Raw genomic sequence first — 15,474 nt, forward strand, 5'->3', positions numbered from 1 at the left:
TCTCTCTCTCTCTCTCTCTCTCTCTCTCTCTCTCTCTCTTTCTTTCTGTACTTCTTTCTTCTTTCATTGATTTTTTTCAATGTTTGGTTCAAACCTAGAGCCCCATGCCTGTTATATAAGTCTCCTGCCACTGAACTACACCTGCTTTAAGATTATATTTTTATCAGCACACAGGCAGAGATTTTCCACATAGAAAAGAGCGATCCAATTCTAGGACTAAGATCTTTAAGCCTTGTATTTGTTTCTTTCCTTTCTAACTCAGTGATACCATTTGGAACTAGGAGTAGCTTGTGGCTGTAGCTTTCTGCTCACTTAAAATGTACTTGATGATAGTATGTCAAAAGATTCTGAACAGAATTGGTTATAAATTATTTGACATGAAATATTGATAATGAATATGATTATCTTGCTATTTTCCAGCATGCTCCTTCCCATATGTTGCTTACAAAAATTACCCAATTACTTATATAAATCTTACTAAATAAATCATATGTCTGTTAGTCATAGCTGCAGTGAAATTATGAGGAAGTGTCTCAGGAACAGGCTCTAGAGATCTCTCTCCTCCCCATACATTCTAGATTATGTTGCCAAAAATCTGATGATCTGTCCACCTCATAAAGCCTTAATACACAGAAATTATTCAACCTTATTTTGACAACTAATTTTAAAGTCAAAAGGCCAGGTATCAATAATTCCGTATCATTACCTATGCCCTTAAATTACCTAAAGGAAAAGCATACAAACAATCATTTAATAGGTAAAAGAATCAATTAGAGGAATATCCTACCACACAAGAATTACTTGACTGGTAAATAGATGGTCTATGATGTACATTGACTCTTCAAAAGGAAAGTATGGGAGCCTTAGCAGTTTAATGATATCTGCATTGTTCTGGTATTTTGAGAAATATCACTACATATATCCTATGCAGAATAAAAGTCACAGTACACCAGTGTGCATGTCACAATAAGCAGTGTCTTAATAACATAGAGCAAGTCATAGCACTAGCATGGTAAGAACGTGTTCCTTTTATTGTCATGGTATTCATATACTCTTTGACTTGTCCACTTAAAACAACCCTAGATTCTGAAATGAAAGCAGTGACAACACACAGGCTTGGAGCAGATCTGTTGAGCATCTGGCCAAACCAAAAACAAGTAAATGCTATTAAATTCCTATATGAAAGGCGTGGCCATTTTAATTTGTCTCTTCTACCAGTTCCCCCAAACAATAACCAGAATGTTAAGTTGATTTTGAGATTTTTAATTTGCTAGTACTCTCAAAATTCAGTCACATTTCATTAGAAAGAAAAATATGGAGTTTAATAAAAAACAGATTCAATGATTGTTCCGGCCCGAGTACAATTCCAGAAAAAAAAATTTATAAGAAAGTTTTAAAATGAATAAAAATAAGGTTTTTAAAATAATACCCATGGAAAAGTTTTTGAAGTGTTGCTAGAAATTCTTATATTATTCTTTGAAGTTGACTTCAATCTTTTCTTTTAAAAATGGATTTTGGGATGAATAATGCTCTTGCCAGATATGCATTCTATCTATCTGTCTGTCCATCTGTCCATCCATCTATCCATGCATCCATCTACTCCTTGAAAATATCAGTGTTTCAATCTGTATCATATCAGATTTAGAGTGTGACAGCTTAGTGATTTTCCAAAACTGTAATTTTTCTTAATGAAGTTTTTATTTTTATTACTGTACCTGGAATTCTGAGGTTCCGAGACATCTGATTCTGGGCACGTTTTCTTTACCTGTAGGAAGAGAACATTAGTTATTATCTTACGAGAATACAACTTCTGCACTCAGGGTCACATGCTCTTTAAATACAAAGTGGCTCTGGCCCTGCCCACAAACATCTCTGTATACTCTTCCCCACACTGTGTGCAATAGCGCACAGCACTAGATACTACATTCCATTATTGCCACAGGAACAGCTGCCAAATGTACTTCCCCGGGTTCCATGACTATGTAAAATATGTGGTTAAAACAGCCGTGGACCAGAAGAACAAAGAAACCAAACAATCAAGTTCCCCAGTCAGAAACTAGGGAGTCTCACTGTTCTCAGTCCACTGAGAATGTTTTGCCAGAGGAGGGGATTCTGTCTCCTATTAATGCATACATCATCATCATCAACAACAATACAACAACAACAAAACAACAATAATAGCACCAGTGAAGTCATTGCTATGCTAAATTCTCTCATTTCCATCTTGACTGAGCATTTAATACATTCTCAGCATGTCAATGAAGTTTGACCAGTGTAGACTTTTTACACAACCTGCACAAACTCCAAATTAACTTAGGTTTTTAACCCATCATATAGGTGAGGAAGGAAAAGTAGCAATTCCTTCTGGGAGTTGCCATGCAGGTCACCTTCTACAAGTAAGACAACACACAAACCCGTTGTCTCTTCCATTTAACCTAAAGAATAGATAACTGTCTGATTTGTATCTGTTTGTGTGGGAATGGCTTCTGAGACAGTGTCTCATGGAACCCAAAAGAGCTTGGAACTTGCTATACAGCTGAAGGTGACCTTGACTTTTTTTTATCCCCCTGCCTCTTCCAGCTAAATCCTGGGATTACAGGCATATGGGTACCTTGCCCACTGCATTACTGTGGTCCTATGGGAGTATTGTATATGGAACAGACTCTTCAGAAACTCTTCATTCATATTAGGAACATATAACATACCTTCCCATGTCACATATTATAGATGTGTGCATTAAAGAAGCATTTCTGTGCATACAGAATCACTGAGTTTTAATCTCAAGTATGTAGCCTCGAGGCCCAGCAAGCATAGCCTGCTCTGCAGAGGATGACACTTGTCAGCCTTTATCCCATCAGTGGGAAAGTCCAGTGGGGGATAAGAAAGGTTTGAGTTATAGCAATCAGAAGACATATACACGTATGAGATTATCAAAGAACACATTTGTTTGGTAAAGTTATCTTTCTAAAATACAAATGCGCATTTAATTTAGTTTCTCAAAAACTAAATGAGTATTTAAACCTATTATAAAGTCTTTGCCAGCATTATAAATAGAAAATAAGAAGTAAACAGAAAGATATCATGATAAAGATTTCCTGCAAAGAGCTACCAGATGAGCATGCAGAAATGATCCCAAACTGCATGCCAGTTTCCTCAAGAGGGTAACTTTGGGGCTGACTGAAGAAGCCTTAGAACCCATCAGTGGAGACTCATGTTCTCTTATCGAGTACACAGGCTTTATTAAGCTTATAACATACTAATAAGAAGGAATATGTTATACTTTAGCCATTATTAGAGCTGTGTCTCTACTAAGATTGATAATATTATATCCAGCTCGTTGTCAGATGAGGGGAAAGTAGTCTTTCAGAAGTGTAAGAACTAAGTAAGAATTGAGCAAGTGCATGTGGTATAAAGGGGACAAATTAACTCTGCCTTAAGAACATGAGAAAAGAGGCAAATGAACTGGCCTCTGAATTGAGCATTTGAGGCTGTAAACAAAAACAATTCTGTGTACCCCAAAGAAGGTATTCTACCAACAAGGAATTTGCCAGACAAATCACATGATAATGCCCCTATACCAAGTAAAGAACTTAGAAATTTACCTTCGGACAGTTCAGACTGTTGAAAATCTCTAACATACACTTGGAATGGGTACAATCTAGAAGGCAGGTGGAAAGGGACACAGTGGATGCTGAAGGGCAGAGAGGAGTCATCCACAGTATCAGAGAAGATGCTTGTTCATTAAGTGAGTCAGCAGCTTAGCAGCAAACATAGCTAAGATGCAAGCTGAAATAGGAGCCCGTGGGGGTGGGGTGGGGTGGGGGTGGAAGGCATTCTGTACAGGCATTTCTGAGCAAACCTGAATATTGCAGTTGACAGTAGTATTAATGTGTTTTGAAAATTGTGCCTGTCCTTGAAAATCTGCAGTTATATGAAAGTCCAAACCCTTTCTGCTTCATGGTGATGTCTAATTTCTACTTGTTTATTTATTCATTTATTTTCAGCTGCAGAGTAACTACAGAGTAACCTGTAGCTGGAAGCATTCCAGGCAACTGTTCTATCACTAAGCTGTGCATAGCCTCTATCTGATTTCTTAATCCATAGCGAAAAAGTTAAACAGAACTTCGAAAATGTAGATATTTACTAAGTTTATTATGTTCTGCAATGGCGGGGTCCACCAGCCTTGGCTCACTCTTCTATTTGAACAGCATCTTCTGACTCGTGCATGCTCTGAAAGAGAGCATGTTCTCACTGAATGCACCACCTCTGTCTCCAGTAAAATTCAAGCTGACTTGGAATAAGCAAGGCTGGAAATAAGGCTCAAACTCATGGTCACAATTTAAGTGCAAATCCTGGTTTTCATAGAATATCCAAGAGTTCAAAGGCAGCATGGACATATGTAGTAAGAGTCTTACTCCAAAGTTCAACTAAGTAGGTAACCAATAAAAAGAAAAGAGGGATAGGCAGATCAATTAATAAGTAGCTAGGTATGCAGATATATAAAAGATAATAGGTAGGTAGAAGATCAGATGGATAGGTAGATAGATGACAGATAGATAAATAGATACATACAACATAGGTACATACACATACAGATACATAGATACATAGAAAGATACATAGATAGGTACATAGATAGATAAATACATATATACATGCATGTATCATACATACATATGCACATAGGTACATAGATACACAGAAAGAAGGAAAGAAAGAAAGAAACATTGATATGCAGATAGATAGATAGATAGATAGATAGATAGATAGATAGATAGATAGATAGATAGATAGAAAAGGAAGAAGAAAAAGATAAAGATAAAGGAGCTGAGTTGCACATTGGTTGGACAATTTGCCCAAATTCCAGCAAAAACATCAACTTGCCAGGAAACAAAGGTAAAGGGTATATACCAAGTCTGTCCTCTCCTGTGCTGCGTTTTCAAGTTGTTTTTATTTTTTAAGTTGTCCTTCCTTCCTTCTTCCCTCCCTCCCTCCTCACTCCCTGCCTACCCCTCCGTTCTTCTTCTTCTTTCTTTCCGAGGTATGGTTGAAATACAAAAAGGTGTACATATGTACATAATGTGCATAGATTTATGACTCTGTGATAAGAATATAACTGTGCTGTCATTGCCATAATGTGCTACTGAAGATATCAATCATCTCCAAAAATCTCATCTTACTTGTGTGCCTAGGCTAAGAAAACAACCTAAGTTCTACTTTCTTTGGAAGTGTTTATATGTGTAGCAGACTGCTGTTATCTGTAGGCACTATGTTGAGCAGCAGGTCTGAGGACTTATCCAACTGAAACTTTGCTCCGTGGACTCACAAACTCTGTGCATTAAAATTAAAGTTCCATGGACCACTTTCCAAAGAAGAGCACACTTGTTACTTCCTATCACTACAGAAATCTCTTAGCACATCTCCTAAATTAGGCTACTGAAATAACTGCTCTTTTAAAAATCAAAAACAGATAACATTTAAATTCAAGGTAAGGAAAAGAAAGGAGTCTCAAAAGGTTATCTGTTATCTCTAGCATCTACTGTACCAGCACCACTACCCCGTTAGTTACAGTCAAGGTTTGTTGTGAAAAGCAACTTACTTTCTATCAGTGTGTTCTCATAGCAAAACATTACTGAAAGCCAGAGAAACACCAACCACTCTCTATGCATGAGACAAACAGAATTCCAGCTGCTCAGCAGGGTGGCCAGCAAAGATACACAGCCATGGATTTACTACTTAGAATTCACATCAAGGGTGGAGTGAACTAACCCATTCTCTGCATAAATACACACTGGACCTCAAAAATCTGAGTATTGACAAAAGAAAGTAAAAATATCACTGTATCATTTGAGTTGGGAAGTGAGATGAGATCTTGAATATATTAGATCTGATAAAACATTTCCCCACATTTCTTCTTTTATCACGTAGCCACTAGGAAGTTTAAAATATGGTTGCATCAGTTTTCAGCTGAGTCTCCGTGGCCTAGAGCAGCAAGGGCCTGACTTTGGGGATCATGTGACCGATGAGAAGTGATGGATGAGGAGCATGCTAGTGATAAACGAGGAAATCGATGCCAGGAGAGCCAAGAGCACAGAAGAAAACAAAGGAGAATAACTGGGCAGCGAAAGCAGGCAATATTATTTAGTCAGACAACCACCATTTATAAACTCATCTAAAATACAATTTATTGGTCAAGACTGTTAGGCTGCGTTGACCTGAGTAACATAAGAATAATATGAAATAAGTTGTAGAGGATGAGAGATTTGGTGTTACAAATAGTATTTTTAAAAGCTAGAAAATATAATTTTTAGAATGTTTTCTATTATGACAAGCATTGTAAAGTCTAAATATCAAACTACATATTTTCCACACATTTTTTTAACCACTTGGTGCTTTGAGAAGCTCACAATCTCTTGAGAGAAAGTAGAAGTAACTCCTAAGAAAGTGCATAAATAAGAATGACCTTTTTTGATATTACTAATCGTCTTTTCAAAAAGCTGGAATCAATTACTACAGTTATTTCCTACTTTATCTTGCTGTTTCAGGTTCCTAAAACATTAACAATAACGTATAACTTAAGGAAAATGATATTTTAGAGAGGCCATTTTTCAAATTTTAATGTTTTCAAGTTAACTTTACATCTCATAACTTCTTTTATAGAGAAAATTAAAGATCAATTCTGAAATTGTAAATCTCAGACAAAAACAACAAAACTGAAAGTTTCCGAATGCCATGAGCAAGTTACTATTTATATCCCAATGAATGGTGGTGGAAGAGAATTTGTTCCAAATCTATGAAAATATAAACTTTTCCATTCAAAACTCTTTGTAAATAAAGGGGATAAAGTAGAGATTATTGTCAACAATACTTTAAACTTTCTAGCTTTACTTCAATTTCCAATATGAGTGTTCTAAGTATGCATCTGACTGAGCAAACAATACATAAAGTACACAGTAAATCAAGATGTAGTGTGTATGTGCATACTTGGTAAAGTCTGTTTCATGACCTGGTGGAATAAAATTGAAGAATAGCCTAATACAGCAGAACAGCAAGGATCCTAACTTTTTTGTGGTCTGAAATAGTAAAATTATACTTCTTGGAATAGCAACAATTATATGACTTTTTCTTAATTCATAACACAAAGTTGCATCTGTTTCAGTAAAAAAGAAACTGACGTAATCTCTTTTGCGTGCTATATTAAAGACACAAATGAGTATTGCAACTGCAACATTCAGCAAAATTAAGTATGAAGATTCAAAACAGTAGTGCTACACGTACAAGTGTGTGCATATGGTATACTGCACATATAGGTGAGCCCACATACATATGAACACAGATGCATGAAGGTACACTACACACACACACACACACACACACACACACACACACACCCCGAAAGAAGACAAAACAAATAACAAAGTGGACGCCTTTTCTCCCCTGTAGTATTTGTTTCTGGTGTTCAGCGTAGGGACCTTGGCTTGGGGAGGGAGGTTAAACAAAATCACACACTGGGGAGAAATCATGTTTAAGTGGAAAAAACCTAGGTCTATAATTCTCGATTGACATCCACCACCACAATAACATTCCAGTTGTTTGATAGCCTGTCTCAAGGCTGTGTGCTTGAAAAATAACTTATTACAATAGCACAGGAAAATAAAGCATAATTATTTATGTACTGTTCATAAGCATGGAACCAGATGTCAAACTGAATCAACCCTCAAAATTCTACTACATCTATTTTCTCCTCCGTTATGCCATAGTCCTTTGTCATCTGCCAGAAATACCACATGCTCTATGGATTATTTAGAAATATTTCAACCCCTCCTAATGGTATGTTGTTTCATTATCACCCAACAGGGCAAAGGTAATTCAGAACTTAAAATGCCACAAGAGGAATTGAGAGATGCCGTAACATATTGTGTTACAGCTCAGGGGGAAAGTTCCTGTCCTGCACCCCCTCCCCTAGTGTGGAAACAAGACTAGGTCCTCCACTTTTAAGAGTTTACATAAAATACTGCAGGTAAGTGTTTTTACACAAACTTGCTTTCTCCTTACAAATATGCACAGTAAGTACCAAAGTCATGTCTCTTCCTGGTTTTTGTAGGGTTTTCTTTTTTTGTTGTGTCTTTTATTGACATTTACTCATTTTTTTAAAAAGTCCCATGTATCTGTAATCGAAAGGCATACTTTATCATAAGAAAAAAATGGGTTTTATTGTTCCTGAATTGTAAAGTGATTTAGTGGAATCCACTGCAAACGAAGTAATGTTGCTCATTGTACTGAGCAATCATAAGGAAACAGGGAAGAATAATCCCCCATTTTTACATATCAGCATCTTTATTGCTAGGCTTCCCTCTGTGGAAGAGAAAATATGATTTCTCAGAACTAATGCTTTAAAATAATCTCAATAATTTATCCCCAACCCCCAAGTAGAGAAAACTTCGTAATGTTTTGGCAACGTCTTCTACCCCATGACGCCCTTTTCAAGATATTGGAATGTTATGGCCACGAGGTTAAGAAAAACTCTCCCATTTATCACAACCTGCCAAGCACAACAGGACCCAAGCAACCCAGCCCTCTACCGCTTAACAAAGTCAGCTCATCTTAGTCATGAAGCCTCAGAAGAGTTTGGCCACGGGCACAGATGACACATCACATTTTAAAGTGTAAATATCAGTTACCATGTAAAACACTCTAGCTCAACTAGCATCACTTGCCTATTATGTGTAACTGATAACTGGCCCTCCCAAAATGAACAACTAGCTGGAGAGCTAGTTCCTATTGGGGAATAATGATAACATTGTTGTTATCCATATGCAAATGTTTCTCTCTCTCTCTCTCTCTCTCTGTCTCTCTCTCTCTCTCTCTCTCTCTCCCTCTCTCTCTCTCTCTCTCTGTCCCCCTCTCTCTCTCTCTTCCTCCTCCTCCTCCTTCTCTTCTTCCACCTCCACCTCTACTTCCTCCTCCTCCTTAAGTGAATTTTTAAAAACCACATTTTTAAATTATGTATTTAAAAGCCCTCTTAATGCAACAAATATAAACATCATTACTCTGTTACCAACTAAAAAATCCTTTAACATTTAAAAAAGTTTATATGATGCAAACAAAAATGTAAAGGAAATATTAAATTGTAATTTGATAAATTTATTTATATTCATGCAAGTATTACTGTATAGCACATCGACTCAAATATGTATACATAAAGACTCTGGTATTTTTTAATTTTGTGCTCTTGATCTATTAAAATGGCTATTTAAAAAATTCTAAAAATGTAGAATGATTCCTTAGATTTAAATTGATACCACACAGAAAGCATATACTTGCAGTGTGATACATTTTAACCTATTTTCTGCAATATTATACAATGTTCTCATTTTTTTAGAATCTATTCTAGGCTAATTTTTCATTAAATTTTTTCTTGCATGTCTTGCATGTTATTTTAAAATAAACTCTTTCTCATGAAGTACTAATCTAAAGAGGAAATTCATTTGGCAGAACTAATAAAACACAGATGATAGTATAATACACACTCTAAAAACCACAGATATCGTGTTTTCTGTTTGCATTGTTTTTCTATCAAACTAAGGTAACAATTTAAACTATTTGCCAGCAAAGCGCATAACAATTCCACAAAGCACACATACAACTAGGGCACCAGAAGAGAGAGCACCTTTAACCATATAACTTTAAGTAATACTTAATTAGCTTACTACAAAAACCATTACAAGTAGAAGTCACTTTGATTAATGAAGTGGTACTCTGTTACTGTCAAAATTTTTCTCACTCTAAATATTTGTCAATTCTAAATACGTGGGTAGAGACTCTCTTCTGACTGAACAACACACCCACACAGGCGAATGACTGATTGGGTCTAACTCTTGTGAAGGTCTCATTCCAGAGAAACCTAATAAATAATTGAGATACACTTACAATAGTCTCCTTTTGACCTCAGTTAAAACAGCTTTCTGAGATCTGGGTTGAAGCGCAATTTATCTGTTTCTCACCGTGTACACTCCTGACGCCACCTGGCTTTTGTATTTCTTCAACAGCCAAATTCCCCTTAAAATCGTCTTGCACTGTTTTCCTAGAGTAAATGGTGTGGCTACCCCTGAACTCATACAGAGGACCCTTTCCTTTCTGTGTGGTGGCACTTTCCTCCAGAGTTATGCTGTTTAATTTTTAAAGATTCCCAGAACACTTACAAAGAAGGGGGTGGGGGGCGGTAGAGAGAAAAATCAAAATAGAGACAAAAGGAGCACTAGTCTCATTCTTCTCTGCCCTTTGCGAACTTATAACTAAAGAAGTTATAACACAAAGTAATGTATACACCTATTGGTATTTGCTTTTGGGAATCATTTTGATAAGCATATTTCAGTAGTTTAGTAAATGTTGATTACAAGATGAAAATCAAAATAATGGCAGTCTTTTAGAAAATAGTAACTCCGGTTCAGAGTGGAGCAGGAGACAGCGGAGGATCAACGTGAGCAGCTCAGTGGGTCTCGCTGAGGACCATGTGAGAAAGCTCACTAACTGGACTCATTTATTCTCCCTTTCACCCCCAACGCCCCTAAACTCTTTAACTTTGGCAGTAAAGCAGTTTTCACAGATACTTAGAATCAGGGAACATTTTCTCCTTTTGTACTATGTTTTACGGTGTGTGTGTCTGTGAATGAGTATGTGTGTGTGTGTGTGTGTGTATGTGTATGTTTGTGTCTCTGTATGTGTATGTGTGTATGTGTGTGTGTGTATGTGTGTGTCTGTTTGTGAGTGTGTGGGTGTCTGTGTATATTTGTGTGTCTGCGTGTGTGTGTGTGTGTGTCTGTGTGGGTAAGTGTGTAGGTTTTTGTGTACGTTTGTGTCTCTGTATGTGTATGCATGTGTGTCTGTGTGTGTCTGTGCATATGTCTGTGTGTGTGTGTGTGTGTGTGTATACAGAAGGAATAAACAAGTCCACCAACAGCCCACCTTCCTTAGTCATCATCAGACAGACCTTTGCTGCTCTCACCATGCTAACTCCCCAGTTCCATACCTTTTATACAGCAAACAGCAGTTTCTGTTCTCTTCATCTTGTGGCCTACAAACCTAAGGATGTGTTTAAGTGACTTGAGGCAAAGCATTTCAAAAGTTTCTACATCAAGATTTTAAATCTATCTGAAGCTTATTTCCAAATTGGGGGGTGGGGTGGGGTGGGGACAATAAAATCCTTTAAGACCTTAGAAGTTAAACTTGTTCTTATAATGTGGTTTCAGAAACATACCCCAAATAAAATATCATGAATGAAAGAGGGCACCTCTTCTCTTAAGCCTTATGAAGTGGTAATTATTAAGACAAACACACCTCAGATCTCATGAAAGGGAAAACTCTCCTCAAGATCCCCAAACAATTTCCCTAGAAAATAAAGTCTTCAATTTGAGTGACAGGGGATTTTCACAATTTCCCTAGAAAATAAAGTCTTCAATTTGAATGACAGGGGATAGATTTTCAAACCTTGTAACCTGCAACGGTTAAGGAAAGTCTTAACTTGTCTGTTGCAGTTTCACAGTGATGGTATAACCGCTTAATCAATTATCACCTTACCTACTGTTCTCCCACCACGAAAGTAATTAGAGTTTTTAGAGTAAACAAAGACAAATTCTAATTTTTACTTTAAGTATGGACAGATTCAGAATTTTATCAAATAGACTTTCTTGCCCACTTTCTAGACATATTTATTCTATCATGTTTACTCTAAACGTATTCATCTTAATTAGAAAAAAAATCTGCTCTGAAACGGAAGTGCCACATGTTAAATGCAGGTCTAGCTGTGCCGCATATAACAGCATGGATAAGGCTTCTGTCAAAAGCTAACTATAACTTACCTCGAGTTCCAAACACCTGAAACAGATTCCAGTTGTATTTGGAAGTGAGTTTTTTGCATGTGTGTGTGTGAAGTTCAACAGGCAATAAATTCCATTCTGCAGTGTCAGGAAAATGAAGGCTGGTCCCAGAATTACAGAACACTGAGTTTATGGTCCCTAGTCTCCATTCAGGTAGCCTTAAAAATACTTTCCTTGGGCGCGAACCCTCTGGCTCCCTGAGCAGTGCCTCAATGTAGGTTAGCTAGACAGAGGCCTGGGGACGCCACAGGCTTGGCTCTGGTCGCTGGCTTTCTGCACCCTTCTGAGTTATAGTGACATGACTCGCTGGCTGAGGCTGACGCTATCCCAGCTCCCAGAGCCCTGTAAGATCTGAGGAGCAGCACTTATCTGAAGGTACTTTGACAAAGCCACACGGCTTGGTGGAGTCCCCGGGCTATCTACCTGCTGTCATAGGACACACTCAGAGCTAATTGTTGCTGTGTCTCACAGGATTAAAATCTTGTACTAGGTTTTCCAAACAGCAGATTTCACTTGAAATTTCTCTTAAAGCAACATAGTTTGTGGCAAGGTAACCTCAGTTAGGGTGACACTTTTTATAGTTTCCAACCCACACTTTCATTTGTGTTTGCTTTTGAAAGGAGGACAGATCTGTAAGATTTCAGTTTCGTTATTCTCTCCGGTTCTTACACACAAAATGTTCTTTTGCCTTTAGTACACAAGGCACAAAATGGGAAATTAATTACATTCTTATTTAACTCACTTTTATTGCATGTTCATTAGAGGCAGAAGAAAGTCATGAAATTAGGATTACATGTAAAGGGTCATCCTTCTATGTGAGGTTTTTCTAAGATAAAACTTGTTTATATTTACAAATGAGAAGGCACGCATTAAGTTCGAGTGGAACACAAGCAGAACAGGAACAGCTGAATTCTAGACAAGTTCATTATTGAACATTCGTCTTCCCTTTTTCCTTAAGAGTTTGCCAGACCATTATTTTCTTTGCAGAAAGTAACATGTCTAAAAATGTATCTAACCGGCCGGGCAGTGGTGGCACATGCCTTTAATCCCAGCACTTGGGCGGTGGTGGCACATGCCTTTAATCCCAGCACTTGGGAGGCAGAGGCAGGCAGATTTCTGAGTTTGAGGCCGGCCTGGTCTACAAGGTGAGTTCCAGGACAGCCAGGGCTATACAGAGAAACCCTGTCTTGAAAAAACAAAAACAAACAAACAAACAAAAAAAGTTATCTAACCTTTTTAAAAATGTATCTCACCCTTTAAAAAATGCAACTCATCTCTTGAAAAATGTAAATAAAAATAAATGTTAATTCATATCTCAAATTCTTCATAAATTTCAGCCCGGCATTTATAGCCATTGAGGGAATTACTGCCTCTAATTTGTTCATGCAATTCTCAGATAACTGATTTTCCTCTTGGGGTTTTGTTTTTGTTTTTTTCTTTTGCTTGATCTTTTCATCTAGGGCCAAATGATTTCATGGCCTGCAGGAGGGGAGTAAATGGCTCATTTGAATAAACTGCATGCAGCCTGGCATCACTTTTAGAGATTCTCATTTTACAGGGAGGAGCTGATAAAGGTGTTTCCCTATTTTAACCCTGGACCTTGGAGACAGAAACCCCAGAACTTCAGCAACTGAAGTTGTCGCTGTCTACCAACTAATGCCACTGCTGCCGCTTGCAGCTTCTGTGGTAGCTGCAGAGATGGGAATGCGAAGAGAACACCTTCACACCTTACACCTGTAGCTGGCACTAGCCTCCAGACTTGTGTCATGTTTACGCTTAAATGATGGAGAGCTGTCTTACTCTATTCAAGTTCATGAAGTGTCCGTTCTGTGGGAGTACCAGAGAGCCTACAGAGACGAGAAAAGGTCTTCCTTCTTAGTCTATTTGGGATCACTAAAAACAATGTCTGATATCCAAATCTTCTCAAGGAATTACATTTTTAAGTATGAGGAAACATGCTTTTGAGACATCTACTTTCCTAAGGGATTACAAGGCACTCACTATTTACTGTATTTATGCATGCTTGAATGCAACAGCATTCACTGGAGCAAAATATTTGTCTGTTGCTGGTACAATAGGGACTCACTCAAACATGCCTAAAACTCTAAGGGGGATAAAGTCAGCTCTCTGTGCATTGAGGAAGCATGGGTGGTTTGTCATTATTTTTCTTAATCACATGCACGTGGACTCAAAACCTTTAGGAAAACAGGTGTAAAAATTCGTCTGTATCGGCTTGTCTTCTTAAGAAGTACGCACCACGACAAACTTTCTGATCAGAAATGAAATCTCATTTGTTTGCACCATGGCTTATCAAAGTGAGTGCTATATTGTAATAGCCAAGAAAGAAAATGGCATTCAATTTTGGATAACACTTTGTGAAGAGCATGTGTTGCAACACCCCTCTCCATTAACACAGTAGCAAGAGCATGGGCATGGGCAGAAACCAAAACATGACCTCCTCTCCAAGTGTTAGTCTGCCTCCTATGAAATGGTAGTTCTCATCAAGACCACTAATGGGAGCCTATTTAGTTTTCCAACATAAACATAGATTATTGAAGATTTCATCTACCAAATGTTTCCTTTAACAATATCTTTTTTATTATCTTATATTTATAATTACATCTAGTTCTCAAGCAATGCTGATAATTATAATGAGATTGTAGAGACAAGTGAGATGCTAGCATAGCCCCAATATTTTTAAAAAAGAAGTTTTTGGTAAAAAAAAATGCTTATTTTCAATTATATTTTATAGTATGAAACTGCTGTGCTGATCTCACAAAATTATATAGCCCTTCAGATTCTATCTGCCAATAACTCAAGTCCTGTCTGCGAGGGTGAAGGTTTGCCCCACATTAGATAAGAGTAAAACTATTACAAACTGCTGACAGCTGGTATGCTACACAGTAGTGACTTGCACGCTATGAGTGCCACCCTGGCATTTGTCAAATACACAACTTTCCTTTACAGGAATATGCAGAGTAGAGTTAAGGCTAATCATGGCACCTGTTAAGTTTGAGCAAAGCCTTAACAACTTTTGCTTTGAATTAATAAACAAACGATTCTTTGCTGCAGTTTCCAGGCCTGCCTCCTTTACTATCCCCTATGCTGCTCAGCATCCATGACTTGCAGGAAACTGTTTTCCCCACTTTGTGCCTTCCCCTTTTTGCATTAAGATATTTTGTAGCATTTCACAATTAACTGTGAGATGCATTCCTAGATAATTCTAAGAAAAGATACTTGAAGCTGAGAGATTAAGGTAGGATTGCCATGCGAAAACAAAACGGAAAAGCATAGTCACCTAATTTTGACAACAATTACAAAAGGATGACAGAGAGAACATGGCTGAAACTTGAACCAAGTACAATACTGTCCCTAATTGCTAGCTGTGCAATGGTCATGTATATAAAAAACTAAATAGAAACCACAGCGATGCTGTTTTCCTCAGGCAGGTGTTGATGTGGTGTTTACTTGATATAAACTCAAGACATGGGAACTTACTTATTTTTTTTTTGATTTTTAATATTTTTATTACATATTTTCCTCAATTACATTTCCAATGCTATCCCAAAAGTCCCCCATAGCGCCCCCCACTTCCCTA

The 15,474-nt window shown here is 37.5% G+C and overlaps 1 protein-coding gene across 3 annotated transcripts in view; it reads right to left on the minus strand.

Annotated features, from left to right (window-relative positions):
* The window catches only part of Eya4 (EYA transcriptional coactivator and phosphatase 4), a 254,932-nt gene that overhangs the window by 124,313 nt on the left and 115,145 nt on the right, over positions 1-15,474 (minus strand). For all 3 annotated transcript variants that reach the window (XM_021173761.1, XM_021173760.1, XM_029482164.1), the window contains exon 3: positions 1,716-1,765. In XM_021173761.1, coding sequence (XP_021029420.1) covers positions 1,716-1,765 — 50 coding nt within the window. The remainder of the gene's footprint in view (positions 1-1,715; positions 1,766-15,474) is intronic.

The sequence above is a fragment of the Mus caroli genome, chromosome 10 (assembly GCF_900094665.2).
Source record: "Mus caroli chromosome 10, CAROLI_EIJ_v1.1, whole genome shotgun sequence".
NCBI classification, from domain to species: domain Eukaryota; kingdom Metazoa; phylum Chordata; class Mammalia; order Rodentia; family Muridae; genus Mus; species Mus caroli.